This window comes from Xenopus laevis, chromosome 1S, assembly GCF_017654675.1.
Source record: "Xenopus laevis strain J_2021 chromosome 1S, Xenopus_laevis_v10.1, whole genome shotgun sequence".
NCBI lineage: Eukaryota > Metazoa > Chordata > Amphibia > Anura > Pipidae > Xenopus > Xenopus laevis.
Window position 1 is genome coordinate 185,271,069 of NC_054372.1, and position 26,243 is coordinate 185,297,311.

Here is a 26,243-nt window from a genome sequence, read left to right on the forward strand (position 1 = left end):
CCACTTCGTCCTTTAGTAAATCTGCACCATACTTGGATATTACGCCAACCCTGAATATGGTGTTAATTCCTCGCCACAAAAGGTTGCATCAATAGTCGCAACACACTTGCAATCAAACTGCACTTGTGGATGTAAATGGCCCATTGTGTCTGTAAATGAAAGGTTTTAGTTTTCCTTTAAAAAAAATAAACATTTATAAATAAACCGCATTTTGAGAGCTTCGAGTTTGATTAACCGCAGCAGTCCATTCTCATGGGAGATTATTATGCCCTCCCTTTCCAGAACCAAGTATCCAGCCTGCCAAGAACAAAGACTGATTTTATGGTCAGTGCAGTTAACACACCCAACGAATGTTATACACACAATCTTGTATTTTGGAAGCAACTCAGAATAGAAGAATTTGTGCATCAAAAAAACACTTGAGCAATGAATTTCCTCAGGAATTTCATGCACAGAGAACATTTATGTGCAATTTATTTAGACTAAATTTGGGGAAAATGGTAATTAATTAAAAGGTTCCCTGTTGTTTATCTGAATATTAATTTATTGCAGCTTGCTGGCCCTGTATGAGTTTATAGACCACCTTAATTTAAGATTCAATGAAAACCCAAGACAAGACACAAGTAATCCTTTCCGTAATCCAGGCAGCTTCCATCCCAGTAATGCATATATTTTAGGAAACCATCTTTTAATGATGTTGAAAGTTACCTTTAGAATCAGTGGCGTAACTATAGAGGAAGCAGTATTAAAATCCCTCTCCCCGTCTTCTCCTTTAAATTGATATGCTTGCACGCCTTCGTGAGCATTCAGCATGCGGCAGGGGAAGGGGGAGCGCGAGAGGTAATGGGAACCAATTTTTTATTTAGTAGAGGTGCCTGGCGAAGCCTTGTTTCACCCATGGTTAGAATGAGGTTTAGAGGACAATCTTACCATCTTGTAATTTTACCTTCTGGTGCCTTGTTAAGAACCTAGTTGGAGGTAGCGTAATGGAACATCTGTAAGGAGATGCGTACAATCCGAAGATTTTAAAAGAACCAACTTTCCCCAAAAAATGAAGAGAATTCCAGGTTATTTGATCCACCATGTCCATAAGACATACGCTATTTCTGATAATTGTCCTTCCTATGGAAAATGATAAAGGATATTAAAGTCATGTGTAGGTTCCATGACCTGCCTGCACGACTGCCTCCTTGGTGACTTCTAATATTCTTACTAGGGCTTGCACAATTTTATAGTTCTACTAATTAAGCATAATACTGGATCTAGGATATTTAAGGCTTGAGTGAGCCGATGTTACAGTCAAGGTTGAGGATGAGATTAGTGAATCTAGTTGACATGGGAATCAAAACTGAATTTCTTCTCATTTGATTACAAAAATAGAAGAATAGTCATGTAGGGTGTCATGATGGGAGCCATGCAGCTGCCTTCCCAAGACTCCTTGCATTGAGCATTGATTGACATAGATAAATGCAGCACCAATTGTGATTATACAAGGTTACCAGGCTCTAATATATCATATACCGGTTAGCCACCTGTTATTCAGAAGGCTGGGACTTTCTGGATAATGGATCTTTTCATAATTTGGATCTTCATACCTTGTCTATTAAAAAAAATCTGGTAAACGTTAAATAAACCCAATAAGCTGGTTGTGCTCCCAATAAAGATGAATTATATCTTAGTTTGGATCAAGTACAAGGTACTGTTTTATAATTACAGAGAAAAAGGAAATCATTTTTAAAAATGTGGATTATTTGGATAAAATAGAGTGTATGGGAAAAGGAATTTCCGTAATTTGGAGCTTTCTGGATAACGTGTTTCCAGATAATGGATCCTATACCTATATTTGGATTAAATGGACTCTATGGGAGATGGCTTTTTCTTTTCGTAGCTTTCCAGAAAAAGGGTTTCCAGATAATGGATCATGTGCCTAAATATCTATCACAAGAGATAATCTTCTGGAATTAGGGTGGGGTTTGTGTTCTGAGTATTCCTGGATCTGTAGGATCTGCACTCCAAAGAGTGCACAAAAAAAGTCTTGTTATAGTATTTAGTCACTCTCTCTAATTATATATGGTTTATGCATTCCAGTAAATTAGTCAAAATAAATTTCAGCACGTGTACAGGTGTAATGTTTCCTGAAATATTCTAAAAATGTAAATAAGCGTAATAAGTCATTGGGATCATTACTTCTCCCAATAAGGGTTTACATTATTAACGGATCCTTTGCACAATGTAGAGGGCAAGAGCCACATAGATGTGTATGAATATCCCTTTTGTACAATATCCAAGAACTGGAGTGTCCTGCTCTATGCATTGGTTGACCTATAGCCGAAAATGCCGAATATGCTACCACTTTGGGGTTATTTGCTCAATTCTTTATTATGGCTTTAGAAATGACATTCTGCATTGCCGTTCGAAGTGAAAAGGCCAGTGTTTGGTCTCTGCTAGCCAACACTGGGTCTCTTTTTAAAATATAAGAGCAAGGGAAGGTCATTGGTTGGATAGGGCTTTATAACTATTTGTAATTAAGGTTTTGTCCCTTTACACTTCCTGAAAGAGATGACGTGTTATTAGGAGAATAATTGCTTGGGATGAAGGTACCATAGAAAGACATTTATATTCATCTTTACCATTCAGTGCTTTGTATTGTAAAACTTCTGCCTGCTGAGCATGGATAATTGGGAAGTAGTTTCAAAAAATATAAGGGCTCTATTGGAATTCCATAAAAGAAGCTACTTTTCAATACACATGTATTATTTTATTCCTACAGGATTCTCCTATTTTTATGACATCAGTATGGTTAGTGTCTACAGTTGGAACCAATCAGAAATGAGTGCACGTGACACCTAAGGGTGACATCATCACTGCTAGGTGCCATGCTCATTTGTCAGATTGGCTCCTACTGGAAAGAACAGCGAGCATGGCCTTCAGTTGCGCTGTATTTTAAGAGAATTGTAGCTGAGGGAACAAGGTTTTATCGACTAAACAGTAAAAAAATAATGAGGTATAGGATCCGTTATCCAGAAACCCATTATCTAGAAAGCTCAGAATTAGAGGAAAGCCATCTCCCATAGACTCAATTCTAATCAAATAATTAGGTTTTTTAAAACAGATCACATTTTTTCTGTAATAGTAAAACAATTCCATATACTTGATCCCAGCTAAAGGTGGCCAAACACGGGCAGATTAAAGCTGCCGATCCCGGTCCTTTAGAGCGATTCGGCAGTTTATCTGCCCATTTTGAGGCTTCCGACGGGTCTCCCCAATCAATATAAGGCTGAAATTGGGCAGATATCGATCGGCCAGATTTTTCCTGAGATCGAGGATCGCATTGGTTAGTTGATGCCGTCCTACGACCCATCGATGGCCATTTCCTTTGTTGTGATCCAATCGTTTGGCCCTAGGGCCGAACAATTGGATTAACCCGATGTCGCCCTGCCTTTTGTGGGCATATCGGCCTAAAATCCGCTCGTTTGGCAACCTCACCAAACGAGTGGATCTTATTGTGTATGGCCACCTTAAAATATCCTTATAGGAGGCAAAACAATCCTAGTCTGCATATTTTTAAAGACCCAAGGATCTCTGGCTCATTTGAATATAATAAACAACCCAGCTAAGCTTGTTATCTATAGTTCTATACCTCCTGTGTCTCATGGGCATCCCAGACAACTTCAGTGATTCTCCCTGGTCATCCCCAATTCCTGTCAAATCTCAACCCAAGTTTAGTTGTTTAGTTAAGCTTCATCTGCTTGGGGCTCCACACCTTACAATTCTTCCACCTAGGAAGAATCTGAAAGAAGATAAAACTTTCATGAAGCAGTAATTAATGGGTCTTGTGTTTCGGGGTTGTTTGAAAAAAAAAAAAGAGAGATGGATCTTATCTTTTAAAAACATGTTGCTAATAATGAAGAATGAGTAATATATTTTTTATAGGATGCCAAGCTTAAAACCCAGTGAGTGGGGCAGTCTGGACCCAAGCCATAGAAGATTCTGTAGGCATGTAGCAAAAACTTTTAGCAAATGGGAGAATATTTCTAATAAACACATATTTTGTGCAAAACCTGAAGGCATAAGGGGTAAAATTATGTAGCTCCAAATAACGGAAACGCTGTCTCCCATAGACTCCATTGTATCCAAACAATACAAAGTTTTAAAAATGATTCCCCTTTTCTCTGTAATAATAAAATTATATCCCAAACGATATATAATTAATCCTTATTGGAAGCAAACCCAGCCTATTGGGTTTATTGATTTATTTAATAAAGTTTGAATGGTAAAAATGAGAAAAATATGAGTTGGTTTTTTTAACTATAAAATCTGAATTTTTAGTGGGAAATAAAACCTCAAATTTTTCAAGATTTAATGTATTATACCCTGAGGCTTCAAAAAGTCTGAATCTGAAATACTCCATCTTCAACCTGTCGAGGTCCTGTAGAAGTCAATGGCAGAGGTTCTAGTTGCAATTTGAAGATATTCTTGTCTGCGTTGAGTTTCGTACGATAATCCGTCATTTCTGGCTTTTCAGCTGATTTCACAAAAAATTTGTCCTTTTTGGGGTTTCAAATCCAAACACGGCAATCCAAAACATTTGTGTTTTTTGTCAATCTGATTTTTCGTGTTTTTTTAATGATAAATAAGGGTAAATTATGGATTCTAGCTTGGTTGGACTTTTTTTTATATATAACATCAGAAAAAATCGATAAATAGCCCCCTTATTGTTTACATGGTTTTATAGTAGACTTGAGGTATGAAGATCCAAATTACGGAAAGATCTGTTATCTGGAAAACCCCAGGTCCCAAGCATTGTGGATAAGAGGTTCCATACCTGTATATGTAAGTAGTGGCCATGGCAATGTAGCTTATTATTGTATTCAATGATCAGGTATTTTTCTGCCATGGTGAAAACTCTATGAGGTCTATTAACTACCATTCAAATCTCTATTTTTTTCATAAATGTAATGTATTTCTATAAAAATGTGTGGTTTTTTAACTGTCTCTAAAATTAATAAAAATGTGAGATTTAAAAGTGTAAAACCCATGAAAAACTCTAATTCAGAACTTCAGCAAGTAAAAGCAGTCGAGGTCCTATATAAGTCAATGGGAGCCACGTCAATGCTATTGGACCTTTTTTGCCATTTTTCGCCTATTAAATAAAATCTTGAATTTTTAGAGGTTTTCATTTTGTTCAGTGTCTTTTTTTTAATGCGTTTTATATTTGGATTGTTGGATAAATTACACGGCATTCATGGTTGTAGAGAAACATTGTTTATTTATGGTTTCTAAAACCTCTAAAGCCATGGGCCTCTATGTGTATCTAAGTGAGTCTAAGGGTTCTGCTCAGTCTCAGAACTCAGTGGGTGAGCTTAGCTTATAGACTGATCCATGAAAATGGAAAGCTGAACAAATTCTTGTCTCCATTCCCAGAATTCCTGCTATTTCCCCTGCTGAGGGCGGCTGCTATGAGGCAGAGCTGACTCATGGAATCTGCCTATCTTTAAAGGAAATGTCAACCCAAAAAATAACTTTTTTTGCCTAATAAGAATTATTATTCGTATAGGTTATGCTCTTAAAATTAGTGATTGTCTGTCCCTTTCTATTCTCTTCCCTCTTGGCTCAGAGTGTTGATACAATGTAAAGGTGGCCATGCACGGGCCAATAAAAGCTGCTGACAGATCGAGTTGGCAGCTTATTGGCCCGTGTATGGGGCCCCCCGACGGGCTTCCCCGATCGGATGGGACTAAAAATCCCGTCGGATCGGGGCCGCTTCTATTCGCTGATGCGGTCCCGTGATCTGACCGCCCGTTACTATTCGTTAGGATCCGATCGTTGGGCCCTAGGGCCCACGATCGGATCAGCCCAATATTGCCCAACTCAAGGTGGGCATATCGGGGAGAGATCCGCTCGTTTGGCAACATCGCCAAACGAGCGGATCTCTCCCCGATATGCCCACCTTAAGACAAGGCTGCTGATAAAAGAAGAACTAAAGCCTAACTCAAGAAGTAGCTAGAAATGTTGTACATGATATTTTGTGCTTCTGTACCAGCCCAAGGCAACCACAGCCCTTTAGCAGTAAAGATCTGTGTCTCCAAAGATACCACAGTAGCTCCCCATCTTCTTTTCTGCTGATTCGCTGCTCTGTGCTGCTGTCATTTACTGAGCTTAGGGACCCACTCACAATATACCGTATATCATACCTCCCAACATTTTGGAAATAAAAACAGGGACAAAAAATTTTAGCTTGCACAGCACGGCTAGATTTTTTGACAACGCCCATTTGTGTGGCCACACCCACTAATTACCATGTTCGTTTTAAAAAACTTGGAAGGTTAGGAAAGTTTGAACATATTTCTGTGTTTTTTTTTTCAGTTATTACAGTTTTACTAATGAAGGTGAATTGCCCTTTAAGCTGTGAGTCTAAATTTTCCCAACTGACCTCCTTTTTTTTTTTTACTTGTTTACTTATCTCAAAATTGTTACAAAAGTATCTTAGTTGCACCTGGTGGCTGTCAATTAAGTTAGAAACTATGTTACTTTTTCTGGCTGTTCAGTGCAGAGAAAAAGACTTTTCAGTACAAACGCGGGACTGCAGGTTGAGCTGTCAAAAGAGGGACTGTCCTGCTGAAAATGGGACAGTTAAGAGGTATGCGTATATACAGAATATAAATAGCTTACACACAATGTGATAGTGCTTGCGGGGGGGTACCACGATCGTGCGCAGGGGAGGGGGGGCTGTGATCAGTATAGACTGCAGTTGACAAACCTCCTTTTCTGCTTGATAACTTGCTATGATCCCTAAACTTAGTTTCTCAACAGCTTCCCAGGTCCCCAGAGCACACTGAGCATGTGCGTGTCGAAGACACTCCTAACAAAATCCAATATGGGAAACACATTTGAAGGCCTTAATCATTAATACTATAGAGATGCTGTACCTTTAGGCTGGTATAAAAAAATATGGCGCTACAAGCATAGGGTTTAGTTCTCCTTTAACAGACCTGTCTTTGCTGGGCAACTAAGACTTCTCTTTTATAAGTAACAACCAGGAGTTAAGCAAATGCTGCTTTCAGTAGTCACTTACTGTACAGTGCGTACAAATAACATTCAAAGTAGTAAGAATATTTAATGTATGTATATTGGAAAGTTGCTTAGGGGTCCGTTTACTAAAGTGCGTTAAAAATATTCGCACAATATATAGACAGAATTTTCGCCAAATATGTTATCGCCAGTTTACTAACCTGCGGTAAATATAAATTTGCGAATTTTCTTGCGCAAGAATAATTGTTCGCCAGTTATCGCATTTGCTGAAAATAACGCTACGTACACATTAACGCATGGTTTACTAAACAGCGAAATGTGCTAAAGACAAAATTAACGCCAGAATATTCGCAAACTTTTACCGCCACATATGAAGTGGCGTAAAAGTATTTTTTCTGCCAGAAAATTCTCAAGGGGCAGGAAATATCCCATAATAATGTTTTTTTTTTACCCATCATTCTTTGCTGACAGGAGAGAGATCTGTAGCTATTGCTGACAGGATGTTTTGGCTTCTGCTTCTATCTGGTGCAACAGCAGCAGTTTCAGCTCAGAGTCGTATTATTGGCAGTGGCATCACAGTCCAAGGATTCGTCAGCCTCTACACTTTTTGGTTTCATTGGGATTGGCTACATTAAACTGTGCATTTCTATGAAGCAAAGAGATTGACTGGTATCATTTCCTGTGATTCTATTGGCAGAAGAGTTTATATGATGCATACATGTTTGATTGGTATTACTCTGGTGATGTTGTTGGATGGTATAATCATCAGTCAATAAAGTTTATAAGTTTTGAAGATGCATTTCTGGCCATAAATGTCACAGTAAAAATTGCCATAATAACCGCCATAAAACAAGACTATTTTATAGCATAAATATTCGCAAAAACGTAATTTTTCGCCAGAAAATTCGCAACTCGCTAAAATTACTGCTAACGTAAGCTGGTTCCTTAACGTAGTTACCGCAAGTGATCGCAATGACTTCTGAGCGCATCGCTGTTTAGTAAACTTAGTCGCTGCGAATATTCTGGCGTAAAAATATTCTCAGCGATAACATGCGGAAACTTAAAGTCAGATTTACCGCACTTTAGTAAACGGACCCCTTAGAATGATGTTTTCTTTTAGCAGGAAGAATGGGGTTGACTTGCCCTTTAAATACTTAATTAGATGTAAATATCAATTTATAAAAATTCTTACACATAGCACATGATAGATGAGCAAGACTTCAGGTATCTGTATGTATATTTTTGCCTATATAGGTAATATAATATGAATAATCAATTAACCCCCCCCCCTTTGCCTCAGCTTCTTTTCTGCTGCAATTTAACATCAGTAGGGAAGATGCCCCTGTAGCTCCCATATTTCAGCATTGTGTTTTAAAGACAAGTTCCATTTATATGCCTATCTTTCCTCTGCCAAGTTTATCATCTTTATTCGGAGCACTTAGTGGAATCAGACTCTTGGAAAAAAATAGCTACTGCAGAGGCTTAAGGAAATAAATATCCCAAGGGCGACTAAAACGGGTGCCATTGTTTTACTGTTTACTTTAACGGAAAATATTTGTATAAAGTTTGTTTTATTACTCTATAAATAGACAGTAAAATATATTTACACAGGGAGTTTTGCAGACAGAGCTTTATTTATGCGGGAAATGTTACAAGGATAGCAGAATTCACAGACGACTTTCATATCCATAAAAAAAAGTTTCAAGGCCACATTTCATATTATGTCAGGGAATGCTGAGTGTCACTCACTGGCTGCAGTGTAAGGGATAAATTACCCCCTGCTGTAAATGATAAGGATATTAGAAGTCACTGAGGGGTTCTGTGACCATATAAAGGCACAAGGCTGCAGGCTGAGTTATACAGGGAACTCTGAGTATCACTCGTGTATTATAAGGGATAATGTACCCCCTACTGTAAATGATAAGGATATTAGAAGTCACTGAGGGGTTGTTCTGTGACCATATAAAGGCACAAGGCTGCAGGCTGAGTTTTACAGGGAACTCTGAGTATCACTCATGTATTATAAGGGATAATGTACCCCCTACTGTAAATGATAAGGATATTAGAAGTCACTGAGGGATTCTGTGACCATATAAAAACACAAAGCTGCAGGCTGAGTTATACAGGGAACTCTGAGTATCACTCGTGTATTATAAGGGATAATGTACCCCCTACTGTAAATGATAAGGATATTAGAAGTCACTGAGGGGTTGTTCTGTGACCATATAAAGACACAAGGGTGCAGGCTGAGTTTTACAGGGAACTCTGAGTATCACTCATGTATTATAAGGGATAATGTACCCCCTACTGTAAATGATAAGGATATTAGAAGTCACTGAGGGATTCTGTGACCATATAAAGACACAAGGCTGCAGGCTGAGTTATACAGGGAACTCTGAGTATCACTCATGTATTATAAGGGATAATATACCCCCTACTGTAAATGATAAGGATATTAGAAGTCACTGGGGGGTTGTTTTGTGACCATATAAAGGCACAAGGCTGCAGGCTGAGTTATACAGGGAACTCTGAGTATCACTCATGTATTAAAAGGGATAATGTACCCCCTACTGTAAATGATAAGGATATTAGAAGTCACTGAGGGGTTCTGTGACCATATAAAGGCACAAGGGTGCAGGCTGAGTTTTACAGGGAACTCTGAGTATCACTCATGTATTATAAGGGATAATGTACCCCCTACTGTAAATGATAAGGATATTAGAAGTCACTGAGGGATTCTGTGACCATATAAAGACACAAGGCTGCAGGCTGAGTTATACAGGGAACTCTGAGTATCACTCATGTATTATAAGGGATAATATACCCCCTACTGTAAATGATAAGGATATTAGAAGTCACTGGGGGGTTGTTTTGTGACCATATAAAGGCACAAGGCTGCAGGCTGAGTTATACTGGGAACTCTGAGTATCACTCATGTATTATAAGGGATAATGTACCCCCTACTGTAAATGATAAGGATATTAGAAGTAATTTAGGTTTTCTGTGACCATATGAAGGGACAAGGCTGCAGGCTGCTACAGATCAAGAAACTGTATATTTCATGTATAATTCTATCTATGTGTATTTTATGACTATTTTAACATAACTTTTACATTTGCTACTTTTATCTCACATTTCTCTTCATTAGTCTTTAAAGCACAGACAAGGTGGAATTTTATATAAACACAGGAATAAAATATTGAAAGCCTTGCGGTCCTTGCCAGAGAACTTGCATTCAGCCCTTGCAGCACTGCAATTTGCACCTTGCAGGACAAAGATTTAGTGGCTTAGAGATCCAGGAGGATGGAGATCAGATGCACTATTGGAAGTGTCGGTAACAGTTATACAGGCAGTGCAGACAGATATCTATCTATAGAGGGGCAATGTTGGCAGATTTGCAACAGGTCTAGTAGCCCACAGCAACCCAGATGCTTGTTTTTAAACAGGTGAGTACAGGGTCAGACTGGGGGCCCGGGCCCACCAGGACTGCTGTCCAGGGCCCCCCTCAGGCCTCCTACTCTGCGCCACTCTGCTCGCATTCTTGAACGCCATGTACATGCACAAAGTGCGCCGCTCAGTGTGCATGCGCAGACGGAGCTGCGTGGAGCCGAATTTTTTTTTTTGTACAATCCCGAATATCGGGAGAGGGGGGGGGTTTGGTCCGGCGGGAGCCCATGAGAGTCAGGGCCCACCATTTTTTTTCCAGTGTCCCGCAGGGCCAGTCCTACACTGGGTGAATAGTAGTGATGTGCAGGCCAGTCCGATACCCGCGGGAGCCACGGGTTTACTCGCAGGTCGGGCGGGTTTGGGCCGACCTTGCACTCCCATTTGAGGGAGGCAGGCCACCTTACACTGCTGACTTCCAGCTTCATTTTTTGTAGACGTGCCTGCAGCAAATGCTGCCTGCTAATTGTTATGGCACATAGAAGTTAGACTGCTCACCTATTATTCTGTCTACCTTTTCAGGTATCTGGTGCTAAACAGCATATAAGACCCCCTGCTAAGGGCCAGAACAGTTTGCAACAGAATCCAAAGTAGCATTGTAGCAACGTTTTGGGCCACACAAGCCTTGATAAAGGGCCCTGTGTGGCCCGAAACGTTGCCATGTTTTTGAAGTCTACAATGAGCCAATAAAATCACTTTGTGTATTCACCAAAACAGATTTGTGCGCTACAGCGACTTTGGATTCTGTTGCTAATTGTTATGGGTCACTGGAACTGGTGTAAATTCTCTTTTATTTCATTACCCTCTTACTGAATAAGGATAGCACTCAGCTGGGTTTGCTGTTTTTATCGTTCTTATGCCGCTAATTAATGCCTATTTAGAGGAAATGTAAACCATATATAAAGAGTGTATTTGTAGTTCACTGTAACAGTGACGCACACCGTGAACTCCATTGACTTGCCTGTTGAGTTTTTTTGGAAAATTTGAGGTGTAACTGCTGCTTCATCATGCGGAAAGGCAGAATTTTGTCTGCTTTCAACTTGTACTTCCTGCACTTTCAGATCTCCATTTCCCTTCCATCTCCTGTGAATATGCCCCTCTTGGCCTGCGCTGACTTGTTTACTGGATCAGTACTGGTACCATAGTTACACAGTAACTATCCGGCGGGATGCCACATGGAGCTTTTCGCTTTCTGAAGTTTCCCGAAGTTTCCTCGTGAGGCAAAACAAAGCACACCGATTGTCATCCCGCCCGTGATTTACATTCTAGCACAGTGATCCCCAACCAGTAACTCGTGAGCAACATGTTGCTCCCCAACCCCTTGGATGTTGCTCTCAGTGGCCTCAAAGCAGGAGCTTATTTTTGAATATTTTTGAATGGTTGTATAAAAACCCAGGTGTATTGCCAAACAGAGCCTCAGTGTAGGTTGCCAATCCTCATAGAGGCTACCAAATGACCAATCACAGCACTTTTTTGGCACCCCATGAACATTTTTCATGCTTGTGTTGCTCTCCAAATCCTTTTACTACTGAATATTGCTCACCGGGTTCAAAAGGTTGGGGATCCCTGGTAGGAGGTGGGAGGCAGTTTGGGAAGATTATTCGCCACGAAGAAGACGAGATTTGTCGCTGGGTGACTAATCTCCCCGCATCTGAGCGCATGTCTCTGCCCTAAGGTCACATTCACACACTATGGTCCAGGCTTCCACTTCACTAGAAACATTAATAATGGCACTGATAAGATAATGGGACTCATATACTCAGGGTTGGACTGGGCTTGCGGGAAACCAGGAAAAAACTCAGTGGGTTTTGGCCTTCTTGGACCCCACAGCTCCCACTGACCCAGATCTGCTCTCTCCAAAAAAAATCCCTTCCATCAGTATCTGCAGACGCCAGCACTCTCCTCCCTGCTAAAAAAAAGGAAGTTTGAAAAGAGGGAGGTTTTGGAGAAGCTGAAGCTCTCGTCTGGGATGGGGCCAGGACACCCCAGTCTACATAAAGTTCATAAAGTGTTGGGCTGGGCCCTCTAGGGACTACCAGAGAACCCAACATCTTGAACCCACCCTCACTAAATGAAGTGTCTGATTTTAAAATAAGGAATGGCTGAAGGAAATTTCCCCTAGGCTACGGCACATTGGGGTCTGGGCCCACTAGATCATCCTCTTGCACTCTAGTATAGCAACCCATGCTTTGCAGTGAACAGCCTACTACAAGTTAGTAAACTGGTGCAATTTAGCAGCTATGTTCATAAATGAATCTTTGTGTATTCATTCAGCTAATTGTAACAGTAAGAGGGAAATGAGCTCTCGAGGTTTTTGGCCTTCTCCAGACATTTTGATTTCAGTGTGCAGTTTTGACCATACTTAGATCTAATTAGATGGAAACTGTGATATTCAGTAAGAAAAAGCCATTGATCCAGTATTTACAGCAGCATTTTTTGTTTGTATTATTACACTTTATGAAACACCAGATTTCGTTTGTAAAGCAATTACGGTAATAATTAACACTATTATTAAAACTAAAAGAGCAAATCAGAAGCGAGCTGGGCCATCATTAGATCATCTTCAAACAACTAGAGGCCAAGTATCCCATAGTAAAAAATCAGATGTCCAGTAAAGCCTCCTTGATTGGTTAATATGGACTTCTACACTTGTGACAATCTTTCCTTGTATGCGTATAAGGATTATTTATTTTTTCCCCATGTCCTGGCTGTTTAAATCCAGTCATTTCCTCCTGTGCTTCCGTCGACTTATCTCCGGTGGTCCATTACAAGAAATTTAGGCTACTGTGCACACAATTCACTTACTGCAATGTTTAGCTCTGCTGCCTTGTAATTCTGGGGCCCTGGGTTTGATTCTAACCAGGTCATTATCTGCAAGAATGTTCTCCACTTTTTCTTAAAGGGATACTGTCATGGGAAAAAATTTTTTTTCAAAATGAATCAGTTAATAGTGCTACTTCAGCAGAAATTTTTTTATATTCAATTTTGAAATATGACATGGGGCTAGACATTTTGTCAATTTCCCAGCTGCCTCTGGTCATGTGACTTTTGCCTGCACTTTAGGAGAGAAATGCTTTCTGGCAGGCTGCTGTTTTTCCTTCTCAATGTAACTGAATGTGTCTCAGTGGGACATGGGTTTTTACTATTGAGTGTTGTTCTTAGATCTACCAGGCAGCTGTTATCTTGTGTTAGGGAGCTGCTATCTGGTTACCTTCCCATTGTTCTTTTGTTTGGCTGCTGGGGGGGGGGAGGGAGGGGTGATATCACTCTAACTTGCAGTACAGCAGTAAAGAGTGATTGAAGTTTATCAGAGCACAAGTCACATGACTTGGGGCAGCTGGGAAATTGACAATATGTCTAGCCTCATGTCAGATTTCAAAATTGAATATAAAAAAATCTGTTTGTTCTTTTGAGAAATGGATTTCAGTGCAGAATTCTGCTGGAGCACCACTATTAACTGATTCATTTTGGAAAAAAAATTTTTTCCCATGACAGTATCCCTTTAAGGTAACTTGGTTTCATTCCATATAGGGTTGCCACCTTTTGGCCTGGTTGAATCCAGGCACGGGGCAGGGCTGTGACACAATTGGGGCAGGATGCTGCGGAGGCAGATTGTGACATCAGGGGCGGGGACATGACATGGCGATTGGCCGGTTGCCGCATCAATCATAGGGAATCCTAATTTGGAAAACTGGACTGGCAGTTTTGACACGGGCAGCCCTTCAAAAAACCAGGCTGTCCAGGTCAAAATCGGACAGATGGCAATCCTAACTCTACACTCCGAACATACAGGCAGGTTAGTTGTTAGTTCACTACTTTGTGTAAATGTGAGTTTAGAGTGTAAGCTTCACTGGGGCAGCAGCGGCGTAACGAGCTGTTAACAGTAAATCATTTTGATGTTGATTTCCCTTACAATAGACAGTGGGGATGAATAGACAAGGCTTCTGGCATATTGCAATGCAAAGTGTTTTTGCTCTCTAGGAGGCAATGAGAAGTGGCTTTGTTAAAGTAGCAGATATTGATAGCAGTGTGGGTGTGAATGACGTCCAAAGATCATTTTCATTCAGAATTTGCTATTAGTATTTTTTTTTAATGTTTTTCTCTTTGTTTATGGGATGGTAAAATCATATTTCTAAAACTTGTGGAATCAGATCATTATCATGTGAAGCCTTTGATAATGTGGAATGAAGACAGTCACGAGGCAGATCAGGATCAAAAGCAAACGAAATGAACAGTTATGTCCCATGTGGCTCCTCTTCCAGTCACTGACTAAGAGAAATGCAAAGGAGAAAGCTCTATTCTGGTTATTACTTTACACTCCAGCCTTAATAGATTTCATTTTTGTCCAGTGGCAGGACTACCGGGGGTGTGATTGTACCAGGGCCCGCACCCCCTTGGGGCCTGCTCGTGGTTCGCACGCACAAATCTACCGGAATTATTGGTCCTGGGGAGCGGCCTGATCAGTGGCATAACTAGTTGTTTCTGGGCCCCATAGCAAATTCAATTTAGGGCCCCAAAATATTTATAAGTTGGCCTATTTTACCAAGATATATTAAAATTGCTAATTAATTAGGGTCTCACTGGGCCCCCTACACTCCTGGGCCCCCCTGCAACTGCAGGGTCTGCTTCCTCTATAGTTACGCCCCTGGGCCTGATCTTCTGGAGGGGTAGGGGGACACGTCCTGCACCCAGGCCACACGCCGTGTAGTTACGTTACTGTTTTTGCCTAAAAAACTATATTGAAAACATATTTATATACAGGCATGGGACCTGTTATCCAGAATGCTCAGGACCATGGGTTTTCTTGATAACTTATCTTCCCGTAATTTGGATCTTTATACCTTAAGGGCAGCGACACGCTCAGATTCGGGAAATTAGTCGCCCAGCAACAAATCTCCTCTTATTCGGGGCAACTTATCTCCCCGAATTGCCTCCCGCCGGCGATTTACATTCTAGCATGGCAATCGGCGAGTTTCGCTTTCCGAAGTTGCCCGAAGTTTTCTTGTGAGGCGATTTAGATTCTAGAAGGCCCGAAGAAGAGGTGATTTATCGTTGGGCGACTAAATTTGAGCATGTGTCTCTGCCCTTAGTCTACTAGAAAATAATTTAAACATTAAATAAACCCAATAGGCTGGTTTTGTTTCCAATAAAGATTAATTATACCTTAGTTGGGATCAAGTACAAGCTACTGTTTTATTATTACAGAGAAAAAGAAAATCATTTATAAAAATTTGGATTATTTGAATGAAATGGAGTCTTAAACATTCTGTAATTCAGAGCTTTCTGGATAATGGGTTTCCGGATAACGGATCCCATACCTGTACTATCAGTTTAAATAGTTTAGACTTTGTACTAATTTCATGGATCCTGTAGCAATTTGCATTTATTTCCCCAAGTGACTTGCCCCAAGTGAATGGTGGGTACTGATGCTGCTATTGATGATCTTGTGTATTGTCCAAAGTTGAGACCAAAATCAATGCGGCTATCGATGCCATAGTTTGGGGGAAAATGCTGTGTTGTAAAAAAAAATGTTGATTTGTGTCGGATGTTTGCAGTGTGCACATTGGGTTCATTCATGAGCTGTTTGTGAAGTTATCCGACGCTTTTCTGGGAATGCCTTGCCACCTATTCCTCTGCAATGGTTTTTCATTAAACAGCTGTTATTTCTGTACAAACTAACATATTAACTAACTTGCCTCTAACCTTTACCCACGAAAATACCTTTGCTCAGTAAGAGAAGTGTCTGTTGCTGAGGGTCTGCACATACTGAAAGGCTTCCATTAAGGTAAGGCATCGATCTTGTCGTGTTTCTGAAATCAAATTTATTAGAACTTACAACAGTTTTAACACATGCACTGTGTGACTATAAGTGGTGATGCTGCTGTAAACAGCAATGTATCAAGTCAGGGTTGGATTGGATATAACTGGACCTTTAGACTGGTGGCACATTGATTCCTTCTACAACAATCCCCTAGCTCTACAAGACTTATAGCAATAAAACTCCCATGACACAGCAGGGCAAGGATCCCATTTATAGTCCATAAATTGTCATGGCATATGCTAGAGGGCTAGTGTATCATAAAATGATGATGTCATATAAATAAGTCTATTGCACCCTTAATAAAAAAATTAATGGATGTCCACAAATTGTAATGTAGAATGATACTTACTTACTTTGACACACCTTTAAAAGCATGCAATTTAACTAACTGTTGTATTTAATTGTATGCATCATATGAGACATCATCTCTAACTAAATGTGGCCTGTACTTTTCATTATATATGAGGAGCCCTGTCTTGGAAGTTGTAGTGAGATTGCAAACCCAACCATGCTTCAGGGAAGAGCTGTACTTCTTCTGAGATGTTCCAATTAACAAGACGGTTGAGCACCAGATTATGTCATTGATGATGATTATGATGAAGTTGTTCAGACAAGCTGTAATATTTCCAGGTGATGTTGTGTTGGCCGATTCCCAGTGTCGGGCCAGGGAATAGGCGCTTGTGTGCGGTTCACAATCCACAATCAGACTAAGGGAAGGAGGCAGAGTAGGTACGTGTCTGGGGCCCATAACTTTGCACCCTAGGAAAGTGCCTACTATGCCAACCCCTAGTTCCGGGTTCTTCTGATTCCCTTTAGCATTTAGAAGGGCTTCTATGACATCTGGGATGAGCATAATATGCATTATTCATAGTTGTGCATCTATGTGTATACATATATATATATATATATATATATATATATATATATATATATATATATATATATATATATATATATATATATATACAAAATCCAAAGGTGCACTCCGTTAACTTAGTAGAAACCTGGGTGCCAGCCAAAGAAGTTAAATATTTGCGAAAAGAAGCGACACTCACAAGGATGTTTTCAATGCAGGTAAGTTGTGTATTTATTCCACTCAACGTTTCGATCAAAAAAGTTTGTTTGTAATCTCCTGACGAAGATCCCTGTGGGTGTCGCTTCTTTTTGCAAATATATATATATATATATATATCCATGAATATCCTGAAATTTAAATCCTTATAAATGGTGCTTTGTGAAGTCAACAGTAATAAAAAAAAAGACCAAAGTCCATCCACTTCAACCCCTTCAAATGAAACCCAACATCCATACACACACACACACTGACCCCTTCATACACTCACATAAACTATATATACCCATACCTATACTAACTATAGAATTTAGATGTGTATGGGTATATATAGTTTATGTAAGTGTATGGTGGGGCCAGTGTGTGTGTGTATGGATGTTGGGTTTCATTTGAAGGGGTTGAACTAGATGGACTTTTTTCAACCCGATCCAACTATGTAACTATGTAACTGTGTAACTATGTAACTACAGTATGTATGTAACTATAATCGGTGCTTAGTGCAATACATATTTCACTATAAATATATAAATATATACACACTTGCAGATCATTGTGAGGGGTAGAACTTCTTGGATTTGGTATTTTTTTTCAACCCAAAGTAGCTATGTAACTATGTAAGTCTGACACTATAAATGACATAAAAGGCTAAATATGTCTTCTACAGCCTGATTTTATATACAATATATGTGTGCTTTCTTATGGATCAATTGTAAAAAGAAATACCGTATATACTCGAGTATAAGCCGAGTTTTTCAGCATCCACAATGTGCTGAAAAAGTCTACCTTGGCAGCGGGCAGTAGCTGAGATTGCAGTCACTTTTAATCATTCCTATACCAACAGTTGCAGAGACTGCAATATCACACAGCGCCCTCTGTTGGTTATATGAAAGAATAACAGTGCGCTCTCTGTTGGTTATATGAAAGAATAACAGTGACTGCAATATCACAGCGCCATCTGTTGGTTATATGAAAGATTAACAGTGACTGCAATATCACACAGCGCCATCTGTTGGTTGTATGAAAGAATAACAGTGACTGCAATATCACACAGCGCCCTCTGTTGGTTATATGAAAGAATAACAGTGCAACCTCTGTTGGTTATATGAAAGAATAACAGTGCTCTCTGTTGGTTATACGAAAGATTAACAGTGACTGCAATATCACACAGCACCCTCTTTTGATTATATGAAAGATTAACAGGGACTGCAATATCACACAGCGCCCTCTGTTGGTTATATGAAAGAATAACAGTGCAACCTCTGTTGGTTATATGAAAGAATAACAGTGACTGCAATATCACACAGCACCCTCTGTTGGTTATATGAAAGAATAACAGTGACTGCAATATCACACAGCACCCTCTGTTGGTTATATGAAAGAATAACAGTGACTGCAATATCACACAGCGCCCTCTGTTGGTTATATGAAAGATTAACAGTGACTGCAATATCACACAGCACCCTCTGCACATGGTAGTGGGACAGTGGGACAATGCACACAGTAATCCGTTTGGCAATTCTCTGTCACCATCAACTTTGTCCGGTTGATCGCTGGGGGGGTCACTTTGGTGGAATGTGCGCTTCTGGGAGACAGGGTTATAGTTGTGTCTAGGCTTATACTCGAGTCAATAAGTTTTCCCAGTTTTCATAGGTAAAATTAGGTACCTCGGCTTATACTCGGGTCGGCTTATACTCGAGTATATACGGTATATGTATATATTGTACTGTATAACTGTAACCCATTATATATGAGACTGACCAGTCTAATATGCCAGGCTTGACTGGTCTTGTTACTCAGCATAATAATCATTCTATGCAGTTCTGCATAAAACAAATGCTATGGTAATTGTTTTTGCTATGACCTCTATGAAGAAAGCATTTTTGTAGCCATTGGTATGGATAATTGTAATATCAGTACTAATGTTTTGCTTGTGGGAGGCCTGGTTGTTAAATATGATAGTCACGCAAGGTCTCGGTGAAATAACGATTGGGAACCAGTGTCGTAAATGACTCTGGGGGATAGACGTGTGTGTTCATAAACAGAAATTCTTTATTGTCCTCTGTTTCTAAAATAAGTGTAGTGAAATCACTTCTTCCTTTATTAGCCGTTCTTACATCAACACAAATTCTAGACAGATGGCACATGATGAAGTAATATACACACTGCCAGGCTATAGTACCGTACGTTGATATTGTATTACTTGCATGCAATTGAAACAGTAGCATAGACTTAAACAAGCTTTTGGAATAGGGCTTAAACTGTTATACTGGGGCTCTTTGATGTTTGAGCTGCTGGACAACTCTTGTTGTAGCACAGACCAGAGAGTTACCCCAAAACCATAAACTCTATGGTGCCAGGTGCTGTTCGTTTAATGATCTGAGGAAGCCAAGCCGATAACGGTAATACTCACTCATACAGGACCAAGAGATTGTGTGCCATAATATGACACGACACAGTTTTATGGCATGTCATTATTATTGATTTTCCCTAGAGGTAACAATTCACACGAAGAAACCCAATTTCATGGCACTGCATGAACAGGGAGAAGATTTTCTGTGTAATTGAATAGTATGTAGGGAAGCGGTTCTGTTCTCAGGCCTCGTGTGGTTCCCGGACTCAGCCCCCTCGGATGGACTGGCCAGCCTCGAGGGTACATTTGTAGATTTATTGATACAGGATCTAGATTTTTATTTTAATTGAACTTTCTTCTGAACTTGGAAAGGTCATAGAGTTCCCTTGTGCCTATAGGCAGCAAAACTAAAGCTGCCTATACACGGACATATTTAAGCTGCCAATTATGACCCAATAGCAGCTTCTCTGTCCTTTTATGGGACCTTACTGGTGGCCTTTCCAACAAATGGGTGGAGCTCAGGAAGATATCAGGAGGGTCTGAAAATCCTACAAGGCACGGACCATATCAATGCAATGTGGCCATAACCCAGTGTGGCCATAACATGGCCACGGCAAAACTTTTTGTCCCTCTTTCTATTTTAAAAATGTTGGGAGGTATGATAAGGCTTAGGGATGTCCCTGCAACTGGTTCTCACTAGTGATGGGCGGATTTCTCCCATTTTGCTTCCCGAAAAATTCCTGAAAAATTAGTGAAACTTGTAAATTGACACCCGTGTCAATTTTGACGACAGCATCAATTTTGACTACGCGTTAAAGTCAATGAGCTTTCGAATAGTGCGACTTTTCAGACGCACGTCCAAATTTTTTTGATGCCGGCAAATTTTCACCAGAGTTTCGCAAATTTATTCGCCGGCAGCGAAGCATGGAAATTCCACCAACACTTGTTCTCACTGTTGGTTGTCCCTGCAACTGGTTCTCTGTACTGTTTGCTGTTAGTGGTTATTGAACCATTCCTCGACTTGTCATACCTGCCAGTGAACTCCGTGAAGTGATTTCCTAACTAACTTTCTAGGGAATTTAGAGCGGCAGTGAGCGTGTGCTTCTGAGTGTTGCAAAATGCCTCTTGCATCATATTGGCAGCTGAGACTTTCAGCCCTCAGTTCCTGTAAGCGCAATTACTGAGTAAGGAACATGTGGTTTTCCAGATGTATTGGATAATAATTACCGGAATTTATTAAACCTATTTTGTTGACGTGGTAATACAAGAAAAAACACCAAATGCTGCATGTTTTTGTCCCAAAATAACAAATGCCAAGAAGACATTTGGTGCTTCTTTTTTTAGCAGCGACGCTGAAGCCTTTTAATTTGCACTTGGTGATGTAGCAAATTGACAATAAACATCATTTCCCTGCACAGAGCTACATAAAAATCACTTTGCAAGAGCGTTTGAGGCAGAATCCATATTTACTAGAATGCAGGGAGCGTTTTGCTGTCTGATTTATTAGTACCGTAGGACCTGCTTAGAATATTAAAAAAATGTGTCTCCTGCTAAAAGTCAGCTGTGGATTCATGGCCTCTTGGGCCTGAAGCTAAGAAATAATGATGGGCCTATTAGGTGTCTTCTAAACCAAATGTTAGGCCTAGCATGAATGTTAATAATACACTTTTACGGTGTAGTCTAAGTATATAGAAAAAACATCATTGTCCTCGCCGTTTATTCATCTGCATGTGATATATAAAGAGAAAAGTGGTTCCTCGTTATGTGCAGTAAAGCTGTCAGCATAACAGTGATACAAAATCCAAATGACAGGGAAAGGATAGAAAGGGCTGCAGAGGTAGCAGAGACTTCAGCCTCAGGGAGAAGAGATCTCCGCTCTACCCAGGTGAATGTGAGTGAAGGGCTTTGAAGGACAGAAAAAGAATGATGAGCTGAATGCAGAATTGAATAGGGAGCTAGCACAGAGCCGGGAAGCAGAGTGAATTTAGCAGGACTATTTTTGAAAGAAAAATAGATATTTGAGAGTTAGGAAATATGAGGTGGAGAAAATGGCAGGAGATAAATGGCACCTAAAGTAAGCAACAATTCAATTGCTTAGCTCTTGCGCGCCAGTCTTAGGGTTTATTGTCACATTAAAGGAGAAGTAAAGCTTAACTAAAGAAGTAGCTAGAAATGTTGTACATTATGTTTTGTGCTTCTGTACCAGCCCAAGGCAACCACAGCCCTTTAGCAGTAAAGATCTGTGTCTCCAAAGATGCCCCAGTAGCTCCCCATCTTCTTTTCTGCTGATTCACTGCACATGCTCTGTGCTGCTGTCACTTACTGAGCTTAGGGACCCACTCACAATATACAGTACACATAGAATAGAAATGTCACAATATAAGGCTGATTAGTAATTAATACAGATAATTACTACATGGCAGCACAAATACCAGTGCAATTAGCATCAGAATTTAATAATCAGCCCTGTAGCATCAGCTTATATTACAGGGGAAGCTCATTTTCTGCTGGATAATTAGTGACGAGCCCTAAGCTTAGCTTCTCAACAGCTGCTCAGAGCCCACTGAGCATGTGAGTGTCACAGACACTTTCCAAGATGGTGACCCCCTGTGACAAGTTTGAAGTCCATTGCTGCTATTGAGATGCTGAAACTTTAAGCTGGTGCAATAAGTTCAGTATATAACATATGGCATTTTTAGCCATATTCATTTTAGGGTGTAGTTCTCCTTTAAATATATTTACATATAATCCTATCCTTAAAGGTCCTTAAGGGAGAAAGACTGGCTGCTAGTGAAAGCTGGACAACTTATGTTACTTTCACCAAACTGGTGGGTTTCTACCTGTAGACTGCCCTAAATAATGTCTGAAGTGGCAACCTTGTTGCCCACCATGTATTTTGTTTTTCATGCTAAATGAAATGCCTGTGAGATTAATGAGTTTATATATTTCATAATGACTATGGGGAAACAAATGTCAGCGAATAAGAGATGAGACAAAGTTATGCTCCTCCTGTTTCATAATCATTCCCTGGTCATTTGCTGTTCATGGATAAAGAGTTCTGCGTGTTATTTCTCCTTTGTCGTTTTGTAGGCGTGAACATGAACTTCTGCTGAGCATTTGGTGTTCCCCTGTCATCTCTAAAGCTTGACTCTTATTTAATGATCGTGACATTGTGAGGCCGGCCTCCAGTCATGTCTACTGATGTAGAAACCAGCAGCAGCACCGCCCCTGAAGTAACACCACCCACGGCAAAGCCACCATCCAAGAAGGAGAAGAAAAAAGGTACCAAAAATAATTGGCTTCATTTGAGTAACTGTGGCATCCAAAGCTTTTATTCCTACTTTTAGAAGATAATGAGAGTCATGCTTTGAGTTTACATTCTTAAAGGAAAAGGTGACATGAAACACAAGGTATAAAATAGTCAAGATCAAGAGTTGGCAAAGTGGGAAATTCGGCATTGTGCATTGCAGGTGACATACAGTTTATGGTGTATAGGAATGTAATGCTAATAGTGATACGCCTCTCTAAAGAAGTGTTATATAAGAGAGAAGGGGAGGCAAAGTCTTGAATGTGAGTATGTAAAGGGGTATTAATAAAAACATGATGAGAAAGGGGAACCAGAATTTAGGTGGCATCTTGAATGACACATGGTAAGGGACTAGTGTTGCCACCTGTCTGGATTTCATCGTGGTTTTTGGAAAGGCTGTTCGGGTGAAAAGTGCCTGTCTGGATTTCCAAATTAGGAAATCTGGACAGGACATTGGAGTTATTCACATGAGCCCCGTCATCAGCCCCACTCCCCAACGTCACCGGCCTGCCCCCTCATGTCACACGCCAGCCCCCCGACATCACTAACCTGCTCCCAATGTCATCTGCCCCACCCCCTGCCCAGTTTCCAGTTTCCAGGAACTAAAAGATGTCAATCCTATCAGGGGCAATGTTATAGCCTAGGGCCCCAGAGTAATTAGGGGCCCATCTAGCTTTTCAATTATTATTTTTCTTTAAAAAAAATTACTTTTATCTGCACTGTTAGTATGGGTCTGGTCAGGATGGGTGCATGGTCAGTACCAGCTGGGAGAAGATTAGGCAGCCACACAAGGTAAGAAGCAGTGGAGGTAGCAGACTAGAAGAACAGGGAGGCCCGGACTGTGGGGTCAGCCAGTGTCGGACTGGCCCGGCGGGACACCGGGGAAAAACCCGGTGGGCTCCAACCCTCATGGGCCCCCACCGAGCCAGACCCCCTCTCCCGGTGCTCGTTTCTTTAAAATAAAATTAGCGCCATGTGCGCATGGATGCCGAGGGGAGCACCGTTTGCGAATGCGCGCCGAGCAGGGAAAGACGCATCACAGTAGGGGGATGGGGGGCTGGAGGAGGGCCCTGGTCAGCAGTCCCAGTGGGCCCCCCGGGCCCCCCCAGTCCGACCCTGGGGTCAGCTTCCTCTGTAGCCGAGATGTAAACCAAGAATCTATGAGCCTGTTGCCAGTAACGTAACTGGAGGGGGCAGGCCCCGTTGCGGTACGCGCAGCCAGGCCCCACTCCATACGGCCCACATTTCAGTGGCGCGAGAGCTGCCGGGGGGCCCTGATAGTTCCGCCACTGCCTGTTGCCTGTGTGGCAGATGTGCATGCATGATTTAAGGTTTCAGTGCACGATGGGCTCCTCCATATGATTTCTGGGGGGGGGGGAATTCCTGAATAGGGTGTATACCTTTAACCGATCTGACTCCAGGCAGGGGGTGGGAACATGATGTAATGGGGCCGGAGCAGTGACTTGGCAGGTCGTGATGTCAGGGGCAGGGCTATGATATCATAGTTTTCAAAAAAAACAGGGTGTCCGAGTGTCCGGGTCAAAACCAGACAGGTGGTAACCCTATTCCTGAGGGTACATCACTGGCAAGACGCCAGTCAATATTAGGCAGCCAGATATAGCAAGGCACACTGCTGAACCCACGCATATACCTTGCCATGTCTGGCTGCTTAAACTTCTCCCATCCGGTTTCTCTGTGCACCATTCCGACCAGACCCAGAAAAAAGTAAATATTAAAGAAAAAGAAAATATAAACTAGAATTAAAAAAAAAAACTAGATCATGGGCTCTTGTGTCCCCAGGTACACCATGACCCTGATTTTAATTTTTGTATATTTTTAAACTTTTGGGAGTGGAAGTAGCCTAGTGCGGGGGACCTTGTGAAAAGAGCCTCACATCTCATTGATCCGCTACTGATGATGATTGTATTTTGAAAATATTCCTTAGAAGAAAGAGAAATCATTTCAGCCATTCATTGATATTCCCATTATCTTTTAAAAATTGCAGATGGGAATGGGTTGAAAAAGGATGTAAAATAACCTTTCTTCTTCTTGTATCTACTGGAAAGCTCTATGAACAGACAGCATTGAAATCAATGTGATCATGACCAGCCTATGTTTTTAAACGAGATCTTCCACGCGTGGATTTCATATAATTTGAGTGGAGGAATGACTTTATATAAAGCTATTTCTATTATTGATTTTGTGTTCTCCAAAGCCATGAAATACAGTATTTCTAGCCAGCCGGCAACCTTTCTCTTTATGTTATTCAGTGGAGCTTGTGTATTAAATTGTCCCAGGGTTGAAAATAGTATGAGCCTTCATCATCATCATCAGTCGTCTGCTATGAAAATGAATTATTGAAATACGTGCGCAGTATAAAAGCTGTCAATTCAGAAAAGTGTAATCAGCTCACATTTCATGCTTGATAAGGGTATTATTCTGATATATAGCACATATCTCTATGTCTTGTCATGTTATTCTTTACTCGTTCTTGTATACTTCTTACTTTGTTATTCTATAATGAGTTCTGAGCACGGGGCTAATTCGTATTTGGGGTACGTCGCGGTGTTGTCTGGAAAGTAATCAGATTTCGTTTGTCAGAAAACGAATCACAATAACTTGGTTTTGTCTTTTTGTCATAACAAAGACAAACATTGTTCTAATCCCGGCTGCGTGCGTTTAGAGAGGAAAGAGATACAGTATGCTTTGTCATTGCAAACAGCTGCTGCTAAGGTTATTTTAATTCTTAAAGGAGAAGGAAAGCTATGGAGGCATTTGATTGCCAATAGATTAGCTGCAATAGTGCAAGCTAGAATGCTATATTTATTCTATAGAATGTTTTACCATACCTGAGTAAAAAGCTCTAGAAGCTCTCTGTTTGTTTAGGATAGCAGCTGCCATATTAGCTTGGTGCCTGAGTATCTCCCTGCTCACTCATAGCTCTGGGCTCAGATTACAGAAGGGAGGGCAGAAAGGAGTGAGAGAGGTGCAAACTGAGCATGCTCAAGCCCTAGCCCTGGAGGTTTAAGCTGAAAACAGGAAGTCTGATACAGGAGCCCATGAGTACAGAATAGAAGGAAAGAAATGTTTCTTTTGACAGAGGACTCAGGGCAGCACTACTTTGAGGGGTTACTGGTGTATTTATATAGACATTTCTGATAAAGCTTACTTAGTTTTAGCCTTTCCTTCTCCTTTAAAGGCATATAATCTGCATCTG

General features: G+C 40.7%; 1 protein-coding gene across 1 annotated transcript in view; it reads left to right on the forward strand.

The window, feature by feature from the left end:
• dab2.S (Dab, mitogen-responsive phosphoprotein, homolog 2 S homeolog) overlaps positions 1-26,243 on the forward strand; it is a 91,459-nt gene that overhangs the window by 18,511 nt on the left and 46,705 nt on the right. The window contains 1 exon segment of the mRNA NM_001089785.1: positions 22,810-23,001. Coding sequence (NP_001083254.1) covers positions 22,911-23,001 — 91 coding nt within the window. The 5' untranslated portion in view covers positions 22,810-22,910.